Source organism: Zosterops lateralis, assembly GCF_965231275.1.
Source record: "Zosterops lateralis genome assembly, chromosome: 10".
Lineage (NCBI taxonomy): Eukaryota > Metazoa > Chordata > Aves > Passeriformes > Zosteropidae > Zosterops > Zosterops lateralis.
The window spans coordinates 21,492,525-21,518,317 of NC_139770.1; the positions used below are offsets into that span (position 1 = coordinate 21,492,525).

Here is a 25,793-nt window from a genome sequence, read left to right on the forward strand (position 1 = left end):
ACTCGCAGCCTTGGAGGGATTTGGGCACGGTCCGTGCGGGCTGCGGGCGGCGGGACGGGCCGGAGAGCGGCACAGCCCAACAATCCCGGGCTCCCCGGGAAGCCCTCGCCATGGGAGTCCGCCCCGAAGTCGGCAAATCCCCGGCTGACATCCCCAAGAGCTCGGGCACCTGCTCCAGGAGTATCTTCTGCAACATCAAAGTAAGGATGGGGCAGGGATGCTGGCGGGGAGGAGGGGGATTCCTGCCTGGAGAGGGACCCCAGCCCACCCCACTCATCCCCACGCCCGCGGGTGAAACGAGGGGTGTTTGATGGTGCAGAATCTGAGCATCAGCTCCCGGGGCGGTCCCGGGGAATCCTGCCCCGCTCGGTGCCCGTGGGCCCGGAGTGATGCCCTGCACGGCTCGCGGGTGTTTCAGCCCATGGAGCAGCTCTCCGTGAGCTTCCCCACCGCCTCTGGTACACGCTGTGCTGCTGCTTGGGGAATGATTAACCACATCCTGGTGTGAAAAGAAAACACTGCCCCGGAATAACACGCGCTCGCTTTAAAAACTCGGCTGAGCAGAGGTTTGGAGTGACAGGAACAAAAGCTCGGAGGGCTGAGGTGGGTTTTGCGGTGCTGGCTGCCCAGTTCCTCACCTGCTCTCACCTGAGAGCCCTGTCTGAGCTCCAGGCTCCTGAGCTCGGTGCCTGCGTGTTCACAGCGCTCACCCGGCCGTGTGTCACCTTTCACACCCTGCCGAACTTCCCGGCTTCTCACCACCCCTCACTGGTGTTTCCCCCCGCTCTTTGGGCCGGTCTGGGATGTGCACCGAGGCTGCCGCACGTGCTGGTCCCTGTCCTGGGGACACCCGCCTGCATGGCCCTGGAAGGGTGGGATTTCCACGCCTCCACACACGGGCACCTGGAGCAGCCGGGTGCAGGTTTTGGGAACTGCCGCGGGCGGAGCAGCCCCGGGATGTGCCGGGGACACCGGCGGGGAGTACCAGCCGTGCTGCCGGGGCTGCCCGGGCCGGGCTGTGCTTTCCCACGGCTGTTCTGCAGCCCAGCGTGTGCGCTATGGGGGGTCAGCACCTCCCAGCACAGGGTTTCCAGGGTGTGCGGCCGTGGATGAGCTGCCGTGGTCGGGATGGGTTTGGGGCTTGTTTGCCATCCAGCTTCCCTCACCCTGCTCCTGGCGCTGCCCGCTCCTCCCGGGCTGTGCTCGGGTTCTGTGGGGATGCTGTCGGTGCCGTGGGGCTGTTCCCAAGTGCTGCTCCTCTCAGAGCTCCCCGGGCTGGAGGCATGATCCCAGATGATGTCTCCCAGTCCCACACCCTGAACTGCCCAGGCTGGGCTACTCCAGCAGGTGACTTGATGACACTTTTTGGCTCTGGGCTCCAGGATGAAGGGCTGGAGATTACCCTGGGTGATTTGGGGCTGCCTCTGGGCTACACTGATGTTCCTCTGGAGGGGACTACTGACCTGTCCCCTGCTCTGCTGGAAGTGCAAAATGTGCCCCCAGCCCCCTCCAGGCTGCTGAATAAAGTCACCCCAAACCAGAGCCCTTCTTGCAGTTCATGCTTTTTCCTGGAAACTGGCAGCAAGCAAAAATAGCCTGGAGTGAAAAAACATTGCCAAACCCTCTTGCAGGATGTCAGACTTTGGGATTAAAAACCAAAAGCCCCAACAAATAAATGCTGCTCCATTTGTACACCCCACAGGCAGCTGCAGGGTGTGGGATGTGGGTGCCCCAGAGTCAGGCTGGGTGCTCAGCACCCCACATGTCCCAGGGCACTTGGATGGGACCTTTTAGGGGCATCTGGCCAAGGGCAGATGACTTGGGGGTGACTCGGGGGTGTCACTTTGCAAGTGGCAGGAAAACCGTTGCCTGAAGAAAAGCTTTAAAACGGCTTTTAAAACTTTTCCTTTTAAAACTTCTAGTTTCAAATTGTTTCTGGTTTTAAAAGTCTGGCAGTGGCACTGTGCAAGCACATGAAGGGACAGTTTGAGCTCTACATAAACATGCTCAATGGCATCAGAGGGATGATGTGCTTCACATCTGGGGTGGTGGGCACTCAGGACACCCATCCCTCAGAGAAATACTCTTGCTTTTAAAAGTAAATGTATAAATTGACAGGCAACAACATCCCCCACCCTTTCCTGACCTGTTCACTCTTCCTGTCCTGTGATATTTGCATTAAAAACATATACATTTACAAAAGAACTGCTTCAGGGTCAGGAAGCATTTCTGCCTGTGTGCAGTGTCAGTCCCCTCAGCCCCCAAATATGAGTAGGACATCAAAGTGTCACAGTGGAATTTCCAGGTTTGGGGAGTTTTGGAGTGAATGGTCATGAGAGGGCAGGGCATGGTGAACATCTGGGTTTGAAAGGGTTTGTAGCTCTTATTTGTGTGAGAAGCCAGTGGTGCTATGAATGATGCATTATAAAAAATACTTACCCAGCCCCAAATTTTATGGGAAACTGAGGGTATCACCCTCCCCAGAGGCACCAGACACAACATCCTCATTCAGGCAATGGCAGTTTCTGATGGGGATAGCAAAATTCCCTACTTTTAACAGGCTTGGAAGGACATGATTAGCCTTGGAAGACTTAATCATGAAGCTCATATTTAATCCCCAGAGCCCGTGTAATGGGTGTCTTTTGCAGGGCTGAGGCCAAACTTGCAGATCATTTTTCCATGTTATCCATCTTGCCCCTCCATGATCCCTGTGACAGGGACCACCACCTCCTGCACCAGACCCCATCTCTCTCTGGGTGTTTTCCAGAACTGGACCCATTGGCACTGGGGTTTGGAGGTGTGGGAACACAGTGGCGCCAGGGATGGGCAGCAGAAAGGGAGAAGTCCTGGTGGAAAGGGGCAGTTTGGGGGGTTCTGTTGGGGCCTGAAGAGCGGGATGGGGCTGGAGTCGTGGGGACACGGCTGGGGATGCAGGAACGGTGCAGCAGCACTTCAGGAAACAATTCCCTGCGGATGTGGCCTTGGATCCGAGCTGTTCCAGCTGCTCCCGTGTGGAGCCCTGGTGTGAGAGCTCCGCGGGGCTGTGCAGTCCCTCCCAGGCACACGTGGGTGTTTGGTGGCTGTGGCGGTGACACCACAGACGGGCTGGGTGTGCGCTGATACCGCCGGGCTCCGCCTGGCGCGGCCGCGGCGCGATCGCTGCCCGCCCTGCCCCGCTCCTGCAGCGAGCACAAACACTGCTCCGGGCTGAGCGCGGGGCTGCCGAGCCCCCGGCCCGCTGCCCCCACCCCGAGCCCCCCGGAAGAGACAAAGCAGAACACAAAAGGCCTTCAGGTTCTGGGGCTGGGAGGTTTTGGGGCTGCTGAGCTCTGACCTCGGCCAGAAACCTGCAGCATCCTGGTAACCTCACAGCATTGGTGGAGATGGGAGTGATGATGAGACATTGAGATGGGATACTAGGGAGAAATTCTTCCCTGTAAGGGTGGAGAGGCTGTGACAGAGGTTGCCCAGAGCAGCTGTGGCTGCCCCATCCCTGGAAGTGTCCAAGGCCAGGCTGGACAGGGCTTGGAGCAACCTGGGACAGTGGGATGTGTCCCTACCCATGGCAGGGGTGGGTCCGGATGGGCTTTAGGCTCCCTTCCCACCCAAAACATTCCACAGTTCTGTGATTTCTCTGATGAGCAGGGACATCCCCTGTGTGGATGTTCACCAGAGCTCCCGGGGTAGTGCTGACTGGCACTGGGGATTGAAGGACCTGATCAGCAAATGCAGGATGAAACCAACCCTCAGGTGGATGGCAGCACCTGGTGGCACTGGGGATTCTGAGAACTTTGCAGCCTAAAGGATTTAAACAGGTTTAAAAGGTGGAGAAGGTGGTTGGTCCTTTTGATACCCAGACATGGCCAGGGATCCCATCAGTGTCCCCAGTACAGAGCCCCAACCACATGATTTAAGATCATGTTGGGCCTGATGATCTTGGAGCTTGATGATCTTTTCCAACCTTAATGATGCTATGATTCTATGTCCATTTTCTGCTCCCAGACAACCACTGGAAAAGAATTATTTCACAGGAATTCTCTGTTTACAGAGCCTGAGATATTTTGGCTTCTTTGCCTTTACTGTCTCATTCGTGGTTTTGAACTATTTTAATTGATTTTGGGATCCCCAGGAAGATGACAAGGAGGAGAGCTTTATAAATATCTTGATTTAGAGGAGCTGGACTGGTTTCAGCTGGAAGCTGGAGAGCACAGAGGAGCAGTGTGAAAGTGTTGTGAGTGCAGGCAGGGGGAGGCTTTTTTTTTTTTTTTTTCCATGCCTGCAGACCACCTGGCATGGAAAAGGAAACAGGAGGACAACAGAGAGTTATTCTCACTTATGTCAGCCAGAGGTGATCCAGAGAGAGGTTTAAAAGCCTTAGGAGAGGTTCAAATTGGGTGTTGCACTGGGGCAGGGAGAGAGAGGGAATGGAAGAGGGTAGGAGAGGGGACAACAAGGTCAGGAAGAGGCTGTGGGCTCTCAGAGGCTTTAAAGCATCCCAGGGTGAAGGTGTTGGGAGCAGGCAGGGAGCAGTGAACAGAGCAGGGAGCCCTCACCTCCCTGGGGAGGCTGGATGTCTCCTGCAGAGGAAACGGAGCCTGGCCTTGGGGTCTGAGGTCCCAACAGCAGCAGGACAAGTTTTTTGTCCCTTCCTTACAAGGGACTAAAGGAATTTGCTGAGGAGTGTATTCCAGAAGCCTGGAGATGTACCAGTTGTGCTCTCATATCCTGTTGGAAAAGATTATAAATTGCTTTGTTTAGCCAGAACAGGAGATTTATCAAGTCACGGATCTGGAGGCAGCGTGGCTGGAGGTTTGGAGAGGGAAACATGGAAAGGAGAAAGTCATGGCTGGTTAGAGCCATTGATTTAAGCAAGAAAATCAAAGCAATATTGCAATCCTGGGCACTGTGTAGGCAGGCACAGTGGGCTGGATGAGTGTTTGTGACAAAGGAGGGCCTGTAATGACATGAGGAGAAGGACCTACAGTGACCAGGGTCTTCCAGCATTCATGGTGATGGTGCTGGGACAGCACAGGTTGGGTTTGGATGGTCCAGCACTGTGGTCACATCTACTTTTGGTGGGATCAGGCTCCAGAAGGGAAGAACCATCTGGTCCTCACCAGCAACACCAGCAGTGGGATAAGGAAAAAAGATGGGTTGGAAAGTTTAGTGGGATCAAGGTCTAGGAGGCCTGAGACAAGGTAATTTTACGAGGGGCGAGGTGGTTGGGTGCCCAAACACGATCAAGGAGTGGTCAGTGTAGATAAGATTATCGGGAGCAGGACTGCGAGGAGTGACGCTGATAGGGAGCACGAGGCACGGCCGGCGGGGCGGGAGGAGTGTTTGCACACACTTCTGGGTCAGGCAAACCCCAGCCAGCCTGGACCTGCCCTCAAGGAAACCCTGATCAGATCCTGATGCCCCAGAATGGAAAGAGACCTTCAGGAAAGAATGAAGGAAGACCAACCACCCAACCTGCCAGAGGGAGGAAAGGCTGCGGGATGCTCGGCATCCTATTTTGAGGGTGGCATTTTCTTGGGAAGCATCCCACACTGAGGGTCTGTCTCAGCAATCCTCTGCAGCCAAAAACGTGCATTCTGGACAAAGCTGGGCCTTGCAAAGTCACTGGGACACAGTGCCAGGAAATCCCATGTCTGTGTTGTTGCAAAAAGAGCAAATATTGTCTTTGCACGTGACAGTCGAGGGGTGTAAAACGTGCGTAGCTTGGCAGTAGACACTTGTCATTCCAGCAGGCTTCAGGCAATCCCTGATCAGGTTACTTTCCATATTACTTTATTATTTGCAATAGAAATCCCACTTAGAAGCCAACTTCTGCCATTGGACCAGACTCAGAGGTTCTGTGCTAAAGGATGGGCTCTGCACAGGGTGTTTGGTTCCTTTTGTGGAAATGCTGTGCTTTTTTTCATCTGTCATTGTAGTTTTTGATCTACAAATCCAGGCAGCTGCCCATAGGAGAGTGATGCCAAGGAGGGATGTATTTCCCCACTCATCCCTACACTTTCCACATCCAGCTGATGTATTTCTTGTGAACTGAGTGACCTTAGCTGTCCTACTGCAGGAGGATCTCCCAGTGTAGTAAGAGTTGATCGTATGCAAGCTCTAAATAAACACTCTGTCTTCTTCTTATTAAAATTTTGGGGATATTCTTATTAACTTTCTTTTTTTCTTTTGTAAGCTCAGGAGACTAAAGTGGAGGGAGTCTCCAGAGGTGGGCAGCTTGGAGTCTCCTGCTTTGGGAGAAACATTCCCTGATTTTGGGAGGAAAATCTTCTAACTTTCCACTCAGGTCAAACAACTTTGCTTTGGACTCAACTCCAGTTGTACTCTGCATAGGGAAAGAACTAATAGACCATCCTTACTCCTAGTCCTTTCCAAAGGTTTACTCCAGCCAGGTTAATTTTGCTCTTGGCCATGTCCTACTTTGGTGTCATCAGTCACCTGGGAGCACTTGGACAAGTTCTGTGAGGTCTCCAGATCTCCAGGCAGTCCTTGTGTCCATCTAATGAACAAAGCCCTGGCTCTTTCCATCCCCACTGCCGTGGGAAAGATGCCGGGCACGGAGATTAGCACAAGTGCCGTCAACATTTCCACCCTCTTTATCTCCAACCAGGGCTGCCAAGGGGAAGACACTGAAAAATGGAGTGGGGGATGACTTTGGACATGAGCTGTGGAAGCAGAGGAAGGAATTAACCCTTAACTCGCTCCTCCAGGTGGAGCAATGGCCATGCCACACGTAGCAGGATCCTCCCGAACCCGTGGTCCCTGCAGAGCAGAGTTAGGTTCTCGCCTGTATGAGTCTTATCCTGACTGCTGGAGATCCGTGGAGGCTCCACGGAGATGGTTCACTCCAATGAAATGAAACCTGAGTATTTGTTGGACACGTCTCAGATGAAAGTTTAGGCTGGGGTTGACCGAATCCTTGCCAACTCCCATTGTCCAGAGCATAGAAGGACCAGTCCTCCCCCCTCCCTGCAATGGGGTGGGTTTCTCTTCCTTTGGAAAAAGCACTGCCCTGGGAGGTGCTGGTCCCCAAGAGCTGGGTGGGGGCAGCAGCCTGTCTCCCCCAGGAGTTTGCTTCCCTTCTAAATGCAGCTCCTTTTGGAAAGGAGTCAAGTGCCTTGTGTAAACAGCCTGGAGTCAGGATTGCTCCAAAAGGAGCGCAGGGATGATTATGAGGGGATTTTGGGGGGTGTCCATGTGGTTGTACGCCTTTAGCCTTCCCGTGCTGCTCCCTGCCTCTCTGCAATACTCCTTCCCTGCAGCTCCAAAAATACTCCAGGCTCCCGTGGGAGCCTCTGCTCCAGAGGGTCAGCACTTGGGAGTGCCCCCAGCTCCTCAACCTCCCACCGCGCCTTTGCCCTGGCGTCGGCTCTGCATCAGCCAAACCTCCCTGCGAGGGAGCTTGGCTCTTCCTTTAGAACCCCTTCTTGTCATGAGGGAAGATGGATTAGGGCAGCTCCCTCCCCTCCCGGGGCTGCTCAGGGGGAGCGTGGGGCAGCACAGCACATCTGGAGCAGCTGGAAGGGCCGGGCCAGCACTGGTTTCCATGCACCAGCAGGTTGTGGGTGGTCGGCATGAACGTGTGGGGATGGGAATGTGTGGGAAGAGAGACAGGAATGGCAGAGACCCATGAGGACCTGTGAGGGGACACAGGACAGTGGTGCTCTTCGTGTCCACCAGCCTCAGGAGGGGCATGGACTCCTTTTGGGGAGCCCTCCAAGTAAGGCCCTCTCCCAGTTTTTTGCACTCAGAGCCTTCAAGGTTTGGGATGTCCTTATTTTAATTAAATCTGAGTCTGCTGAATGCAGGGCAAATCTTGAATCGGGCCTCATCCCACCTCCAGACACTTGGAGAGTGTCTGGAAAAGCCACACTCCAGCTGCACAAGTCCTGCAGCAAAGGTTGTTTTGCCTTTCTCCTGCTGTTTTGGGTGGCAGATTCTTCCCAAGGAAAAAAATCACCCCTGCCCTTCCTCTCCCATCCTCTGGGCCCTGCACATCTGAGGGCTGAGGCTGCTGTGTGGTCTCAGGGTGGGATCACATCCCTGGAGCATCCGTCTGGCTTTGCTGCCTTTCTGGTTAATCCTGCAGACAATGGCTGGATTAGAAGGACCCATGGGCAGGGGGAAGCAGTCACACCCCAAGGTTTTCCTCTCCCTTTGGTGCTGCTCTCCAGCTGCATTTCTCCCACCTCATCTTCCCTCCTGGCAGGAAGCCCCAGCTTGTTCCCAGACATCTCTGAATCTGGGGCTCCTTGGCCATCCCAAGTTATCGCCAAGGCATAAACACATCTCAGGCCATCTCCTGGCAGTTCTGCCTTTTCCCCCCTTCCCTCCCTAACCATGGCCTGTCCGTCCCTCTCTCCTCTCTCCTCTCTCCTTCCACACCTCCATCCCAACTGGGGTTGGCATTCTGGGGAGCCAGGCTGCCTCTCCTCCTCATCTTCCCTCTGTGCCATCATCCTCTTTGTCCTCAACCCTCCATTCCCCCATCTGCCCTGGGATTGGGCTGACATTCGCTGCTCTAAATTCAGCCTCAGTGATCCACCCTCTTCCCTCCCTGTTGGTAAACAGCTTTGCTTCTCTGGCTGACGCCTGGCTCTGTGTCCAGCTGCTCTGCAGCTCAGGCAGTCCCAGACTGCTGCTGTTCAGCCAGCTCTTCCTTGCTCCAGTGGCTTCAGTAGCGTCTGGTCAGAGCCACATGAACAAAAATTGATGTTCCCTGGCAATCAGATCCCCTCTCCAGTTCCCATCCTCACAGGAGTCACCCCTCTGCTCCAGATCACCTCACGATGATTCCAGGTCAGGCCTGGGGAAGGTGGTGGATCCAGCTTCCACCCACAGGATTTTGTCCTGGGATGGGATTTCAAGTGTGGGAGCTGATAGTGGGAGGGTGAAGAGGTCATTCAGCTTCAAGAGTTTACTGGCAGATATTTCACTTCCACTTTGGCCCAGTCTGGGAGGATTTCCCACGTTACACCCCGAATTCCTGTTCTGCAACTTTTTGTTGGGGCAAAGTCCCAGCTTGGGACTTTGTCCTCTCCTGGTTATTGCAATGGCAATGCCAGCCTGATGCCAGCCTGTCTGCTCTCACCCCTATGAGATATGGCTGGGCACTCTGTGATGGCAGCTTGTGCCTGCGATCCTTCTTTCCTCATTTTTTGGGGGTTTGCCTTTCTCCTTCCTTCATCTTCCCCATGGTCTCTAGGTTTCTCCAAGCCTGCCCTCACACTGCCAGGGCTCCATTTTCCTCTTCTCCTTCCTCTCTATCCTCTTCTCTTCTACTGTCTATCAGCATCTCTCCCATCCCTTATGCTTTTAGATTCCAGGCCTTTTGGCTGGATCTCTCTTCCTTCACAGGAAAAGGCTCACAAGAAACCATTTTCTTGTCCATCTTCTACCCAAATTCTGCTACAATTGCTGGGAAAAAAGAAAAAAAGAATGGTGGTGGTCTACAGCTGGCCTGTAGGCCCCACAGTTATAGTTAATTCCAACCTTATAACTGACATTTGATTGATTATATAATTATCTGGGTCAGGCTGTTGGGGGGTCAGGCTGCTATTGGCTGGTTGGCCAGGTAGTAACTGGCTCAGCCAATGAGGATTGACTGCAGGTGCCTTCTCATCTATATAAGGAATAGAGGCCCCAATAAATTGGGCTGTTGCTGCTTGATTTTCGTGCGTGTGTGTCGCTTCCCTGCCTCCCACTGCCATATCTGGTGACCCCAACGTGATATCAACAACCCCTCGTGGGCAGAGTGGAGGAGGCAGGAAGGCAGCAGGAGCAGCTGCTGGTGGCACACAGAGCTGTGGAGCCCCAGCAAAGGCAGCTCGGGTAGAGCTGCAGAAGACAGTGAAGAGAGCCATGTCTGGGTACAGACCCCCCTGAGTTCTTAGAGAGTGTTAAGAAGAAATCACTGGGATGGGAGCATGGGGCTCTACACAAGAGGATCCTTTCGTCAAGGTATGAACATTTATGTGAAAGAAAAGAGGTGTAAAGTATGACAGCAGGGTTTAACTGCCCTGCTAATGTGGTGCAAAACCCACGAGCTCTACACTACTGAAAGTGCCAGTTTAGATTTTAAAATGTGGGACTGGGCTGGCAGGCACATACTCCAAGCAGTGTCCATTGGAGATGAGGCTGCCATTGGCTTTATCAAGCCACGGAGACTCACAATGGACCTTCTGAAGCAGCTACAAAGAGAGCAGAACACAAGGGTGACAGAGGGGGCACCCTGGACTCCTGCTGAGAGAAGTGAGGAGACCCAGGCACTGGGAGAGCCGGCAGGAGGTGTGGCTGCTGCTGTGGGAGTGCAGGGCAGTAAAATGGTCCCGTGGGACTGAGCAACCCCACCATGCTGCCTCATCCTTAGAGCACCCTGCAGCCCCCAGACACTGCCTTGCCACCCCGTGTCAGGGTGTACAGACAGCAGGAAGCCCCTTGTTGCAATAGCACACGAAATAAAGGTGCTTGACTCCAGTCAGAAGGCAGCAGAAATCAGAAGGTTTATTTACAATTCATTCAGCCCTTTTATAACATGCTGTGCTAAAGGCACGTCATTGGTCCATAGGGCTGACACCTCTCCCATTGGCTCAGTAACAGAAATAGCAAACAACACCTGTTGTTATTTGAAATATTGAAAGGAATATTGTTTACACAAGGTTGGTTTGGGAAAAAGAAAACTGTTGAAAAGTTTCTCTTGAGAAGAGCTCACTCTTCTCAAGCTCAGAAAATATCAAGCCCACACCCCCCAGCCGAACCCAGTCGCCTGACAGTGGAAGCAGAACTGATGCTGTAAGAGCCCTGCTGAGCACCGGAGCTGGTCTGTGGACAGATCCCAGAAATGCATCACTGCAGGTGCCCAGATACCCAGGGAATGTTACACCTGGAAGCAGCTGCAGACTGACCACAGGGTCCCAAAGTCGCTGCCACCGTCATGCACCGCTGCTACCAGAGCTAGAGTCACCCACGGAACACCCACTGGTTAGGGACACCAAAAGCCAAAACCACCATTTTTCTGCAGACCCCTGTTGCTAGAGGACACAAAATGAAGGACACACATACAGTTAGGGCAAAAAAGAGCGACGTTTATTTCTTGACTTCAATTTATATAAATTTTGAACAATGACCAGGGATTGGAAGATGGAGGTTGCCACCTCTTCAACCACACTGGTCAAACTAAAAGTCCATCAATTGTCCTTCCTCCACAGAGGAATGTAAACATCACTTTGTTAACCTAAAAATCTGTTAAAAACTCCACTACAAAAATACAAATATCAGAAGGCTGAAAAATATCAAAACAATAGCCCCCCTAGACAAAGCCATGACAAGGACACTACCTTGTTGCTTGTTTTTTCCCAGGGTTTTAAGAGTTGAAATATTTTCTAGGGTTAACCTGTAAGTTTGTAACCTTTAAGCTATAAGCCTGCAGCATGTCAATTTGATAACTGGTCTAGTTAGCAGTCCTGCCTGACAGCTCCCTGGGGTGAATGTTACAGCTTCGAAGGTACGTGGGATACATCGCTGGCTGAGGAAGGGCTGGGGCTGTCAAACTGAGTTGAAGTCCTTATTCAAGCTTTCCAAGGTCCAGATTGAGGTTTTTACACAATGCCACGTCTGTCTTTTCTGCAGAAGGACAGACACCACTCTTGTATTTAAAAATGAAAAGGAGGAATTGTGATGGCCTACAGCCCACAGTTATAATTAATTTCAATCTTATAACTGAAATTTGATTGATTATATGATTACCTTGGTTATGTAGCTCAAGGGCCAGGCCTTTGGAGGTTCAGTGGCAACTGGCTCAATGAGGATTGACTGCAGGTGCCTTCTCATCTATATAAGGAAAAGAGGCCTCAATAAATCAGGCTGTTGCTGCATGATCCTCGTGTGTTTGTGTCGCTTCCCTGCCTCCTACTTCGAGAACAATTGCTGGGTCTGGTCCTGCATCATCCTCTGCCCCCAAAACACAACTCCACCCACCTACGGAATTTGCATCCTCCAAGATGGGTGGACAATTTTGGTATTTTTTAATTTTTTTTTTAAATCATTTAGTGGGTTAGGGCTACTGGGCACTACCGCCCTTCCAAATAAATACTCATCAGGACTGCTGCTGCTCTCCTGGCCAAGGACATCAGGAATTTGTCAGCCCTGCAGTACCTTTGCTCCCTCATCCATCATCCCGCAGTTCCCAACGTTATCATTGAGGGACACTCTTCCGGTATCCAGCAAATATTTGATTTCCTGTGGATCTGAATAAAAAGACCTTCCCCTGTTTGTTTGGTTTCTTGGGGGTTTTTATTTTATTGATTTTAAAATACTTTTGGCACCGTGTGGATACATTCCATTCCAAGAAAAATAAAGGAAAACTGTTCTGACTAAATATAGATCAAAAGGCACTTGTGAGCTGCCTCTTGCATCCCTGGCTGAGAGCGCTCTCCTCTCGCAGCCCACCCAGGCTCTTTCAACCAGATTTCTCTCTAAACTCTCTGTGTTCCCTCCTCTGCCTTCTCTCAGCTTGGCTCCTGGCTTGGCTCACTGCCTGGCTCAAGGGAAGATGCTGGGTCTGGAATACTATTTTGGAGTTTCCCAGTAGTGAGGCCACGCTGTGCATATTTCATCCTCTCCCTCTGGGGCTTTTAACGCCCTTCTTCGACTTTTTCTAGCAACACTCCCTGGAGCAGATCCTGTTAATTGACTTTCCAGCTGAGTGAATCCCAGGATGCTCCATGCCAGAGGTGCAGCCAATGGCCAAAGCCAGCTGGAATATGCTCATGCAGGATGTGGTCACCAGCAGTTACACAGCAGCAGGGCACTGTGGTCTCACATGGCCTCAAAGGGTGCATGGAGAGGCTCGCATGGGATATCAGGGAAAATTCTTCACTGAAGGGGTGGTTAATCATTGGAACAGGCTGTCCAGGGAAATGGTGGGGTCACCATCCCTGGAAATTTCAAACAGCGAGTAGATGTGGCACTCCTCAATACGGTTTAGCGGGCATGGCAGTACTCAGTCACAGGTAGGACCTGATGACCTTTGAGGCCTTTTCCAACCTTAATGAGTCTGTGATTCCAACTGAGTCCTCACCGGGGTGGCACTCTTTGTTTGCCCACAGGTGTTTGTGGTGTGCCATGGGCTCCTCCAGCTCTCCCAGCTCCTCTACAGCGCCAACTTCAAGAGCAGCCTCACCACCATCGAGAAGCGCTTTGGGCTCTCCAGCCTCTCTTCAGGTTTCATCTCCAGCTTGCACGAGGTAACTGGGGAGAGGAACACCCAAAGGGTGGCCAGAACCTGGGGGGCACCTTCCCAAAACAGGGTCTCAGGGCTGTTCACACCCAGGGCTTCCTCAGCCTCCGTGTGCTGGGAGGAGCAGCTGTGCTGTGCTCTGGGACACCTTGTCACACCTCATTCTGCTCTGCCAGGTCTGAGAGGGGACAGAGGATCCTGTGGTGATGGCCCTTGGACAAGAGCAGACACCCACTGGATGGAATTCCAGAGTGGTTTGGGTTGAAAGGGACCTTAAAGTTCATCCCATCTCATTCCACCCCCTGCCATGGGCAGGGACACTTTCCACTGTCCCAGGTTGCTCCAAGCCCTGTCCAACCTGGCCTTGGACAATTCCAGGGATCCAGGGGTAGCCACAGCTTCTCTGGGCACCCTGTGTCAGGGCCTCAACTCCCTCCCAGGGATTAATTACTTCCCAATATCCCATCTAACCCTGCCCTCTGGTAGTTTAAGGCATATTGCGGAGCTGGCTGAAGATTTTCTCACCAACACTTTCTTATTAAGAAATCCCTTGGAATAAGTTTTCTCGTTCACATTTTCAGGAATTCTGTCCTTCCTGGCAGCTCTTCAAGGCCTGGAAAAGGCAAGGAAAAGATCTGTTGGCAGAGACTTTTTTGCTGGCACCAAGTGGCAGCACAGTTTTTTGTGTGCTCCCTGGTGAGAACATGGGATGCTCCCCATGGACACTGGGAATCTTCCTGGATCCTTGGGGAAGTGGGTGCCCAAGTCTTACCTCAACTGGCATGAACATTTGGGATTAAAAAGATGTCTCAGGGTCCACTGAGACTTCCTGCTGTCTGTGACTGTGTGGGACCCTGCCTGTCCAGGACAACAAGCTTATTGCGTTGGTGCCTACGGCAATTTCAAGAACAAAACCCACAATGAGACAAACAAAGAGCCCACGCAAACATAAATACGAAGTTTTCTTAGCCATACATAGAACCACAGGATGGTTTGGGTTGAAAAGGACCTTTAAAGGCCATCTTGCCCAGTGCTCTGCAATGAGCAGGGACAGCTTCAACATGCCAAAGATAAATGATGTTTAGCTTGTCCTGAGCTGTCAAAGCCCATGTAATGGGAATTTTGTGGTGTTTGCCCACTTGCCTGAGTGAGCTGGGTGGTTTCATGGCCTTCTAGCTGATGCTATCTGCAGTTGCAAATGTCCAGGGTCATAAATATTTGCAGTGATCTGGACTTTGTAGTAGGACTCATGTCTGTTTGAGTCACAGGAATGGAGACAATATGTTTCATTCCTTGTTGGTTTTGGAAGAATTGTCAGTTTATGCCACATTGCTCAACCTCTTCTTCCAGGGAACAAGGGACAGTGCAAGAGGAAACGGCCTCAAGCTGTGCCAGGGGAGGTTTAGTTTGTGTATGAGAGAAAATTTCTTCACTGAAAGGGTTGTCCAGCCCTGGCAGAGCTGCCCAGGGCAGTGGTGGAGTCCCCATCCCTCGAGGGGTTTAACAGATGTGTGGATGTGGCACCTGGGGACAGCCTTGGCAGCGCTTGAGGAGTGGTTGGACTTGATGGACTTGGAGGGTTTTTCCAACCTAAAAGATTCTGTGGTGCCTGTGGGGAGGGGGAAGGTGTGGGTGCTGAAAAAGCCCCATCCAGATCACAGGGAGGCTGTGATGTTGTTCATGCCCAGAGGTGGCTGAGGCCATGGAGTGACCCTCTGGCTGGAGATGAGAAGGGAGCACACAGGGCGAGGGGATGCTCCTGTGAGGGTGAAACACTTCCTGGTGAGAGACTTATCCACCAACCCAGGCACAGCTGTGGGGTCTGGATGTCCTCTGCGATGTCTTCTCACACTCCTCCTGGTTCTCTGTGCCTTTTGCAGATTGGCAACGTGGTGCTCATCATCTTTGTCAGCTACTTTGGCAGCCGAGTGCACCGCCCGCGCGTCATCGGCATTGGGGGGCTGCTGCTGGCGCTGGGGGCCTTCCTGGTGACCCTGCCACACTTCCTCTCGGGCCCCTACGAGTACACTGCACTCAGCACTGGTGAGTGCCCCCAGCTGTGCCCCCACAAACCCAGAGCAAGCTGCTCCAGGATGGGTTACCCTGTGACTGCCCAAAAAAGGGGGCTGTTTACATGGCATACATGGTTTAAAGAGTGGTTGAGGGCAGAGCCTTCAGGTGGGCAGTTGCTGATTAAACCTGACATTTAAAGGGCTTTGGAACCCCTTCTCAATGCAAAAATTGCATGTGGGATTTCTTCTGACTCTCCTGCAGAAGTTATTCCAGCTGTTGTTACAGAATCATAGAATTGTTTGAGTTTGAAGGGACCTTAAAGACCATCTCATTCCACCCCCTACCATGGGCAGGGACAACTTCCACTACCCCAGGTTGCTCCAAGTCTGTCCTTGAACACTTCCAGGGATGGGGCAGCCACAGTTTCTCTGAGAGAGAGTAGGTTTAGATTAAATATTAGGGAGAAATTCTTCCTGGGAGGGTGGTGAGGCCCTGGCACAGGCTGCCAAGAGCAGCTGTGGCTGCCCCATTCCTGGAAGTGTCCAAGGCCAGGTTGGATGGGGCTTGGAGCAACCTGGGCTAGTGGAAGGTGTCCCTGCCCGTGGAGGGGAAGGAATGAGATGGGCTCTAAGGTCTCTTCCAAACCATTCTGGAATTCTGTAATATAGCAAAGCTCCCCTGTCCCCAGGGCCTGCTCTGCTCTGCCCAGGATATTTATGATCCAGTCCAAGGAAGGCTGCTGCTTTAATTGGGAAGGCTTTGGGAACAGGCTCATGTGAACAATTACAGCTCTGTTTTCCCTGCAGAATGGAATAAGCAGAAGAACTTGCCACAAGACTGGCTTTGGTGTCTCCAAAGTGGTTTTGGTCCCTAAATCCTCAGAATGCTGATGAGCCTCAGGCTCCAGAGGGATTGCCACCTCTGAAACCCAGACCTCTGCTCATCTCCATCCTATGATTTTTGAGTCTGGATGGTAAATCAGGCATCAGATGCCTGATTCAGCTTAAATTCATGCATCAGGCTATGGACAGGTCAGGATTTGGGACAGGGGGTTGCTCTTACTGCAAAGGAAATGAGGAAGGAGCAGGCATCACCCTGCTCCCTGCCCAAAGCCAGGCTCCCTGTATGGGTGAATAGGTGCAGCAATAAGGAAACTGGATAGGAATTATGCATTGGTCAAGTAATGCTAATGCTCCAATTGATTAGTGTTGGACTTTTGTGCAACCACAGAAGTACAACCCGAAATCACTGAAAAGGTCAAAAGAAAGTACCAAGAGCTGTGTTTGACCCAAAAGTTCTGTACAGAGCACAATTCTTGCAGAACACTTTTGCTAAACAGAACAGGATTAGAGGATGGACTGCAAAAACAGATGGACAGGGCAGAGATATTGACATTATGAGGACTGCCTGATGATGGAAAAGAACACATTCAGTCTGTGAATTCAGACTGAATATAATTCATACTGAAGATAATTCAGTCTTGGTTGGAGTCTGAAGCAGGGTGAAGACCCCCCATGTCTGGGCTGTATGAAGAAGCAAGGGCCATGCTTTGGAAGGAGCTGGGCTACTCCTGAGCCATGGGGGCAGCAGAGATTCAGGGCAGGGTGTCCTGCTTAGGGCAGCCAGCTGACCCCAGAGGGCATCACTCCCTGTTCCTGCCCGGGTACCACAAGGGAGCAGAGACCACAGACAGCAAAAACCAGCCATGGGTTAGGTCTGCCCTCATTAAACCCAGAGCACCTTCACTCCATGGCATGATCCCTTTAAAAGTCTGATTAAAATCACAACCTGGTTGTTTGCTACTCTGACCTCAGTATAAGACTCCAAAAGAAGGGCAGGGCGATAAGAACTGCTGAATAAAATGAGCAATTCATCCAAAATCCAGCAGTTTGTGCCTACTCAGCGAGTTTGGGAGATTCCTGCTATTTGGGGACTTAGTGTGGGAGGAGGCAAGGAATGTACCCAGTGTTGAAATGCTCATTTTTTTTCCCTTCCAGGTAACAAAAGCCAGGGGCAGGTTGAGCTGTGCCATGCAGAGAGTAAGTTTGTGTGCCCAAACACCACCCGGGACCCAGAGAAGGAGGCCAGCAGCATGTGGGCCATGATGGTCATTGCCCAGCTGCTGGCCGGGATCGGGACCGTGCCCATCCAGCCCTTTGGGATATCCTACGTGGATGACTTTGCAGATCCCAACAATTCCCCACTGTATGTTGGTAAGTGGGACCATTGCTGTAAACTGGTTTTTTTCACAGACTCTCAGGACAGTTTGGGATGGAAGGGACCTGGAAGCTCATCCAGTTCCATATCCTACCATGGGCAGGGACATCTTCCCCTAGATCAAGTTGCTCCAAGCTCCAGCATCCTTGTCTCCCCTCTGCAGTGAGGGATCACTGTTCCAATGAATTGTCCCACTAATCCCTTAGAAGTCCCAAATCTGCAAGGAAAATGAAGGAAAGAGGACTGAGGGAACATGAAAGGTTCTCAAGAGGAAGGAAGGTGGGACTGGTGTTGTTTATAATACAAGTGCTCCCTTTAGGGCTGTGGGAATGTCTGTCAGGGTGAATGGCTCTGGGGGTCTGGGTTGCCTCAGTATAGCAGAAATTTCATCTCCCCGAGCCCTGTTTCATTTCATGTCTGATGCAGCTCAAGCTCACTGTCTCTGTTTAAACATCTTGAGAACGTTGTGTAAAGAGTTTCTCTCAAGGAAGGAACTTGGATCCTGTCATTGCAAACAAGTCAAAAGAAAATGTTCTGACCTTATGGGTTATCTGTCTCAGAATGGGAGGGTTCAGCTACGCTCAGGGTGGTCCAGTGGCCTTTTTGCCCTCAGAATTTTTCACCTCTCCTGACGTTCATACCAAATGTTTTTCCTCGGATCTGTGGATTAGGATGTATTTGTTTCCTTGGCATCCTAGAGGAAATAAAGGTCTCAGTCCCCTGTGTGAGCCCAGGATGTCACTGCCCTGCTGCTCCCTGGGGTTCATGAATATCATAGATATTCATGGTGTAGCTGACAACTTGTATTGTGTCAGCAAAGCCTTGATGGGAGCAGAGCAGGGGGACTTTTTCCATAGGCAGCTGCCTTCCCTTGGCTGTTCCTGTCAGATAAACACCACCTTCAGTGTCAGGGCAATGGGGACATTCTCACCATCTGAAGCGTGATGAAGGGTGGCTTCTCCCCTCTGTGTGTTGTGCCACCATTCCTGCATTTCCTGGGCAGACAGAAGCCATATCTGCATGGAAACTACCATTCCCTGCTCACAGAGCCTCTCTCTGCTCCCTTTTCCCAGCCATCCTCTTCTCCATTGCTGTGTTTGGCCCTGCCTTTGGATACTTGCTGGGGTCTGTGGTGCTGCGGCTCTTCGTGGACATCGGAAGGGTTGACACTGGTGAGTATTGCTCAGGTGGGAGTGGTCCTAAAGACCCTCTGTGGGTCAGAAAGTCACTCTGAGATGAAAGGTGACAGAAGCCACCAGTCCTGTGACGCATAAAACCCACTGCCCTGGAAAGACTCGACCTGGAAAAGCACTCCCAGCCTACTCCTCCACTCCAAAAGGACAGATACAGGTGGTTCTGACTGAGCCAGAACCCCGGGGTAGGGACATCCCAATGCCCAACTCATGGTGCTGCACTGGAGGTCATGGCTGGGGTCTGCCCACTGCCACCACACTGAGGAGGTATCCCATAACCCCAGCACGGCAGTGGAGAGGAACAGGGAAATCTGAGGAACTCAGGGATGGAGAAGACAACCACAGAACAACAACTGCCCTATGGATACACAGAGAACTTGAGTCTACTCATCCTCCTCCCTAGCACCCTCCACCAGCACCTGCAGAGAGAGGGGCTAAGCTGAGGCCACCGCAGGGATAATTTGCTTTATCCATGGCATGTGCTTATTATTTCTGGTAACTTAATCACTAAAGAATTCCCCCCAGCTCCATCATTAACATGGCTTTTCCTGTGTTTCCTTAGAGAGATCAGAGCCTGCCTGACATTTTTGTCCGGTGCCTGATAAGAATAATAAATGAGCATGGGCAGGAAACCCCAAAAAGCCTTGGCCCACTCCCCGCGGCGGCAGACAGATTTAGCAGCCTCTGCCTGGTCGCTCCATGATGACGTCCAAGCTCCAGAGTGGAGTGGTCCTGTTTGGGGAAGTGGGATGATTGTTTCAGCGGGGTGTGGGCTCCTCTCCTGTCATTCCCTGGCACGGAGCTCCCACCCGGAGCTGGCCTCTGGTTCCTTCCCAGCCACCACATCCCGTGGGCTGCCAGGTCCCCAGGCCAAGCCAGGCAATCTGTCAAATCCCCTGTGAGCATCCCTTGGCCCAGCCAAAGGATGTGTGTGCTGGAGACAGGGCGGCTCTCCCCTTCTCCTTTTTCCGGAGAAGGCGCCCGGAGTTTGGCCCACTCGGAAACCAGGAGCTTCTGCCAGCACAGGGGCTTCCCTTGGTCCCTGAGAGCAGAAAGTGACCAAGCCTGGAACAATGGGAGAGCAGCTTTTTCCAGGAAAGCAGCGTGCCCTTTCCCAGTCACTGTCTAGGCTCAGCATGGTCCAACCCACTGTGTTCTCCAGGCAGAGGATGGAGTCAGGCCCCGTAATCTCTACCTCACTGGTTGGCTCAGGGGTTAGGGTTGAACCTGTGCCACCAGCGTGCTTCCATGAGGACCAAATCCATCCTGCAGTCACCTGGGAGGCTCAGAACAGCTGGGATGCGTGGTGGTACAGGGCCCTGGGCAGGGAAAACACAGATCAAACACAACCAGGGCTGGTCTTGCTGCCAGCACTGGCGGGAGCTCCCACCTCCATCCATTTGCCTTTACATGCCATTGGAGAGACTCTTGGGCTGTGCCCACAGGGACTCTTCATACTCCACCAGTCCATATTTTCATGGAGATGTGTCCCTTTCACCCCTGGAGCTCTTAGAGTGTGTCTTTGTGTCTTGCAATGACAGTGGACCTGACGCCGAGTGACCAGCGGTGGGTCGGAGCCTGGTGGCTGGGGCTGCTCATCTCCTCGGGCTGCTTGGTGCTCACCTCCATCCCCTACTTCTTCTTCCCTCGGTACATGCTGAAAGGAGAGGTGAGACCTCATCTCCAGAGGCTGGAATGTCCTGGAGCCAGGGATGTGCTCAGGGAGGGAATACCTGTCCCCAGAGGAGAGGAGTTGGGAAGAAGGGAGGCAGTTCAGCAGCCCTTTCCCATTAAAACAAATTTTAAAAGATGGAAAATAATTAACATGTATATTTTTTGTGTTTTCAAAGCCAAACCCTACTGGTTTTGTTACAAAAATACTTTAGTTCTGTTTTGAAATTGTTTAGTCATTGATTCTTTAGAGGTAAAATCAAAGCCAAAATATTTCAGAGTTATGGCTAAAGGACTCCCCAGACTTGAGCTGAACTATCTCTAACTTTAATTTTCAGACTTTTTGCAGAGTTAAAAGAGAGGTGTTTTGTTAGGGTTCAAGGGAGGAAAGATTTCCAAGTTCTTAAAACCTCCCAACAATGAGCTGTTGTCTTGCTGCTCCGCTCAGGGGCTGCAGTGATATTTGAGATAATTCACCCCTTCAATTACAGAATCCTGGAATGGTTGGTGTTGGAAGGACCTTAAAGCCCATCCAGTCCCACCTCCTGCCATGGCAGGGACACCTTCCACTATCCCAGGTTGCTCCAAGCCCTGTCTAACCTGGCCTTGGACACTGCCAGGGATGGGGCAGCCCCGGCTTCTGTGGGCAGCCTGTGCCAAGATCTCACCACCTCAAGAATTTGTTCCCAAGATCCCATCTAACCCTAATGGCAGTGGGAAGCCATTCCCCCTTGTCCTGACATTCCAGGCCCTTGTCCAAAGTCCCTCTCCAGTTCTCTTGAAGCTCCTTTAGGCCCTGCAAGGGGCTCTCCCCACAGTCTTCTCTTCTCCAGGTGAACACTTGCACCTCTCCCAGCCTGGAGAAGTGCTCAGGGCACATGGGATGGGGCTTTGCTGTAATTGTCAGCCTTGGCTGGGGGTCAAGGGCCTTTGGGACAGACCCTGCCCCTCCTGAGGCTCCCTGTGCCAGGACAGTGGCAGCCCCTCTCACCACAGGCTGCTCCTCTCTCCCTCCCAGGAGCGGAACACGGAGGCCGGGATGCTCAGGAAGATGGAGACAGGGGCTGCTGAAGAGACCTCCCTGCTGGAGTTTATAAAAAGTAAACTCCTGGCGGGTCCAGGAGAGGGTGGATGGGGATGCTGGGCCATGCTGGGTGGGCAGATTCATGCCAAGGGGGCTTGTTGGGAGTCCTTGGGAGCCCAGCACCATGTGTGGACCAGCTCCAGCCCCACAACGGCCTAAGGACCACAGGAAGGTGGGCACAGCCTCCTTCTGGCTACAGACCTCTTGAGGGTCCTCTTCTGTGGGGGCAAGATTTGCATTGAGGACCTTAAAGTGGTCCCAGTGTGCCAGAAAAGGGTTTCTGGGAGGTTTAACCCCAGCCCCAGGAGTGGGCACGGGGCTGCCGGCGCCACCAGCTCCTCAATGAGGTCACCCCACTGCAGCTGACACTGTTTATGTGGAGCCAAAACAGGCCCGAGAGGGATGTCACTGCTCAGGGACCAGATTAATGACTCTTTTAGCTCCAGGAGGACTTCTTCCCAGATAAAGCCCCTCCCTCCTTGCCTCTTCCTCCACTGCAGTCATATCCTCTCTTTGGACTTTAATGGACACTGGCTTTCCAGCACTCTCAGCTGTTTAGGAAACTCATAAGAGACCAAATAAACAGAGTTACTCCTAGGGCCCATCTGCCTCTGTTGACAGGGCCAGAGGACACAATGTCCCACCAGGAAAACACATCCATGGTCCTGCCAGCTGCCAGGATGCATTAGGGTGTCTTCCCTCCTGCTTTCCCATGCCCACAGACATCCCCAGTAGATCATCATCATCACCCCATAGATATCCTTACTGGGAACAGGTGAAGGGTGGGGGTCTCTTCCCAGTAGAAATCGTTGGCATGAGCATCACACAGCTAAAAGACATTTTTCCTATGGCTTCCCTGCAGGATTCCCAAAGATCTTCCTCAGGCTGCTGCTCAACCCCCTCTATATCCTCCTGGTGCTGGCTCAGTGCAGCTTCTCCTCTGTCATTGCGGGCCTGTCCACCTTCCTCAACAAATTCCTGGAGAAGCAGTATGGTGCCTCCCCCTCCCAGGCCAACTTCCTCATAGGTGAGTACGGATGGAGACAAAAAATATCCATCAGCAGGGAGCCAGCTGCCCATATTCCCCAGGCTTTTTAAATCCTGGAGAAGAAGCCATGGAAAGCTCATTTTTGGATGAGAGCTGGGGTTCACCTTGGGATAGCTGGTGACTTTCCAGCTGCCTTGGGTTTGGGCTGATTTGGACAACAGTTGGATCTGCGGTTTCACCCAACTCCTGTGTGAGGTCCAGGGAGCCGCTCCCTGCCCATGGAGGGGTTCTGGGCAGGCAGGACCCCTCTGATGGCTCCATTCCTCTGCAGGAGCTGTGAACCTACCTGCAGCAGCACTGGGGATGCTGCTGGGAGGGATCATCATGAAGCGTTTCTCCTTCTCCCTGCGGGCCATCCCGCGCTTCGCCGTGGTGGTGCTCGTCTTCTCCATCCTCATCTGCCTGCCCATCTTCTTCATGGGCTGCTCCACAGGGCACATCGAGGGCATCTACCACCCCAGGTAAAGCAGGTGCTGCTTCCCACCTCCTTGTTTCTCCAGCTCTTATCCATGGGGAGGGATGCACGCTGGTGGAGAGGCAGAAGAAATCACCTCATGCTGCTTCTCACTCCTTGATCCCCACTGTATGGAGGAGATTTGGGTGCTTCACAGCCCAGAGAGCTCAGGAGGGTGTTTATCCATGATTTTCTGGACCAAACAAGCAGGGTGTAATTTTTCACTCTGGATTTTTAGGGGAAAATTAGTAATATTGTGTGTCCACATCACTTCACGCATTCCCAGTGTTACAGCTGGACATTATCCTTCTCCTCACCTCAGTGGATATTTTTGGCTCTTACCATGACTTCTTAAGATAAAAATGACATTTATATACAACCAAGGCTTGATGTCAAATGCACTGAGCTCATTTCCCAGTGTACTGCCAGCAAGGAAGAGATGCCATCTTACCACAGGAGGTGGAGCAGGCCGCATCCCACCCTGCCCAAGGGCAGCTCCCCCAGTGCCACATTCCTGCAGGATTCAGGCTGTGTGACTCCAGCAGATGCACTCCTTGGGAGAGTGAGGGAAGACAGGGCAGATTTGGGGTTGTCCTCTTCACTTTCACAGTCATCAGGCTTGTTTGGGAACATGCTCACTTTCAGGTTGTGTCCATGTGGTGTTTCCAGCTGTGGCTGTTCACACATCTGTTTGTGCAGCTCTGGATGGAGCCCAGGTCCATTTCTCCAGGCTTTTGGCCGATAATTTTCAGCTGAGGAAAAAAAAAAAAAAAAAAAAAAAAAAAAAAAAAAAAAAGTGTGTCAGTACTTGTTTGTAGACATAACATAGTTCCTGTCACATTCACTGCACACTACCAAAGGTACCTGCAGGGATCAGGGGCTGGCAGAAGGCCAGTATGCTGCTGGCAGTGTCCCAGCCCAGACAGGAACAGGAAAGCTGCTCAACTAGTAAAAGGGATTTTTTTTTTCTTTTTAATTCCTCCTGTCCTCTTTCTTAATTTTTTTACCAATTTTTCCTCCCTCCTTTCTGGCAGTACACCCAATTCCCAGCAGCAACTTAAGGAGCGGGTTGGGTGCCAATGCTCCAAGCAGATCTTCCACCCCGTGTGCTGGAAAAACACCACGGAATACATCTCACCCTGCTTTGCTGGCTGCACCAGCAGCACCACCAACCCCTCCAACCCCAGACAAGAGGTGAGTAAAGCAAGTGGTTACCAAAGTGGTTATTCCTTGCTGGGGAATAGTAGAGTGATGCTGCAGAAACACAAAAAATAGAATAAGAGGAGTGGAACATTTTCCACACAGTGTGTTGAGCCCTGGGAAGGTGCCATGGAGAATTGCTGTAATGCCCTGGGAACCTGCGTGGAGGAACAGGGATGGTGGCAAATCCCATTACAGGATACCGTAGCTGTGCCTTCAAACTGGAGCTGGTCTCCTGTTGGTGTCCTGCACAGGGATGTGGGATGATGGGTCAGGAGAAACTCGTGCTCCTGGCGCTGGGAGTCTGACGTCTGTTCTGTTCCAAACGTTTCCAACAGATCTTCCACAACTGTTCCTTGAATGGGAATGAGCTGTTCTCCACCTCCACGGGCTCTTGTCCAGTCAGCTGCTCCCATATGCTCCTTCCTGCCATATTCCTCATCTCCTTTGCTGCTCTGATCGCCTGCCTGTCCCACAACCCCCTCTACATGATGGTGTTACGGTGAGCGGGGCGAGGGCAGTCCTGAGTCCCAGGGGGTGCAGATATGATGGTTCCCCCCGTGTTGGGATCAATGGAATGTCATAAAGGTGCAACCAGCCCAAGTCTTGGCCAAATCCAGCGCCAGTAGCTCTGACCTCCCGTGGCTTCTCCCCTGCAGGGTGGTGAACCAGGATGAGAAATCGTTTGCCATCGGAGTCCAGTTCTTACTGATGAGACTGCTGGGTGAGTGTTTACCTCTGGATGAGGCTGGGGGTTTGCTGGAGCCGCGGGAGGCTCAGAGCCTCCTGGGGATCAGCACTGATTCCATTCTCTCTCCCCGCCAGCCTGGCTGCCCGCCCCGGCCATGTTCGGAGCCCTCATCGACTCCTCCTGCATCTACTGGCAGCAGCAGTGCAGCCAGCGCCGCTTCTGCGCCTACTACAACAACGATGTCCTCCGGAGCAGGTACCCCGTGCCCCGGGGCCGGGCAGGGGAGGGGCCCCAGCCCAGCCTGGGGCCGGCTGGAAGCGCCAGCTCCGGATGCGGCATGTCCCTGCTCTTCTCCCGGCAGATACCTGGGGCTGCAGGTGGGCTACAAGGTGGTGGGCACCGTGCTGCTGGCGCTCATCAGCTGGAAGGTGAAGAGGAGCAAGGAGTACAACCTGCAGGAGAAGGCGGCGGGGCTGGTGTAGCCCCCGAGGACTGACTCGCACCCCCATCACCCGCTGCCACCACTTTGTCTTGTCTGGGTTTGTTTTAACCTCCCACGGGAGCGACTCCGCCTTGGCAGCTCCGAGCTCCTCTCCCGCAGCCCAGGCGCTCCCGGCGAGGGGCGCTCCGGGCCAGCCCCATCCTGGGAATGGCATCTCCCGGGCTTTCCAGCGGACGGAGCAGGAGGCAGAGGGGGCTGGAACACACGGAGCCGGAGGAGTGCCCGCTGTGGGCGATGGTCCCGCTCCGGTGTGACATTCCCGGCCGGGAGGCGCTGGCCCGGCCGGGACAGGAGCAGGGGAGGTGGCTGCCAGCCCGGAGGGGCTGCCCGGTGTCCCCCCGCCCACAGCCCCCCACAGAGGCCAGCAGGGACACCGCACACGCGTTGGGACAAGTCAGCACAAGGGGTTTATTGCAGAACAGCTGGGGTTTGATGCTCTTTTTATTTTTTAAATAAAGGTCACTT

The 25,793-nt window shown here is 52.7% G+C and overlaps 1 protein-coding gene across 2 annotated transcripts; it reads left to right on the forward strand.

Annotated features, from left to right (window-relative positions):
* On the forward strand, window positions 1-25,663 carry SLCO2A1 (solute carrier organic anion transporter family member 2A1). Of its 2 annotated transcripts, XM_083868588.1 has the most exons (14): window positions 1-200; window positions 13,125-13,262; window positions 15,136-15,298; window positions 17,266-17,481; window positions 18,559-18,657; window positions 20,220-20,347; window positions 21,368-21,449; window positions 22,296-22,460; window positions 22,753-22,942; window positions 23,970-24,129; window positions 24,474-24,637; window positions 24,795-24,859; window positions 24,961-25,081; window positions 25,188-25,662. In XM_083868588.1, the coding sequence occupies exons 1-14, from the start codon at window positions 111-113 to the stop codon at window positions 25,306-25,308; spliced, it is 1,902 nt and encodes a 633-aa protein (XP_083724714.1). In that variant the 5' UTR covers window positions 1-110; the 3' UTR covers window positions 25,309-25,662. The 2 variants fall into 2 exon arrangements, with proteins under 2 accessions (XP_083724714.1, XP_083724713.1); XM_083868587.1 differs by having other exon boundaries at window positions 24,961-25,663.
* The last annotated feature ends 130 nt before the right edge of the window (window positions 25,664-25,793 follow it).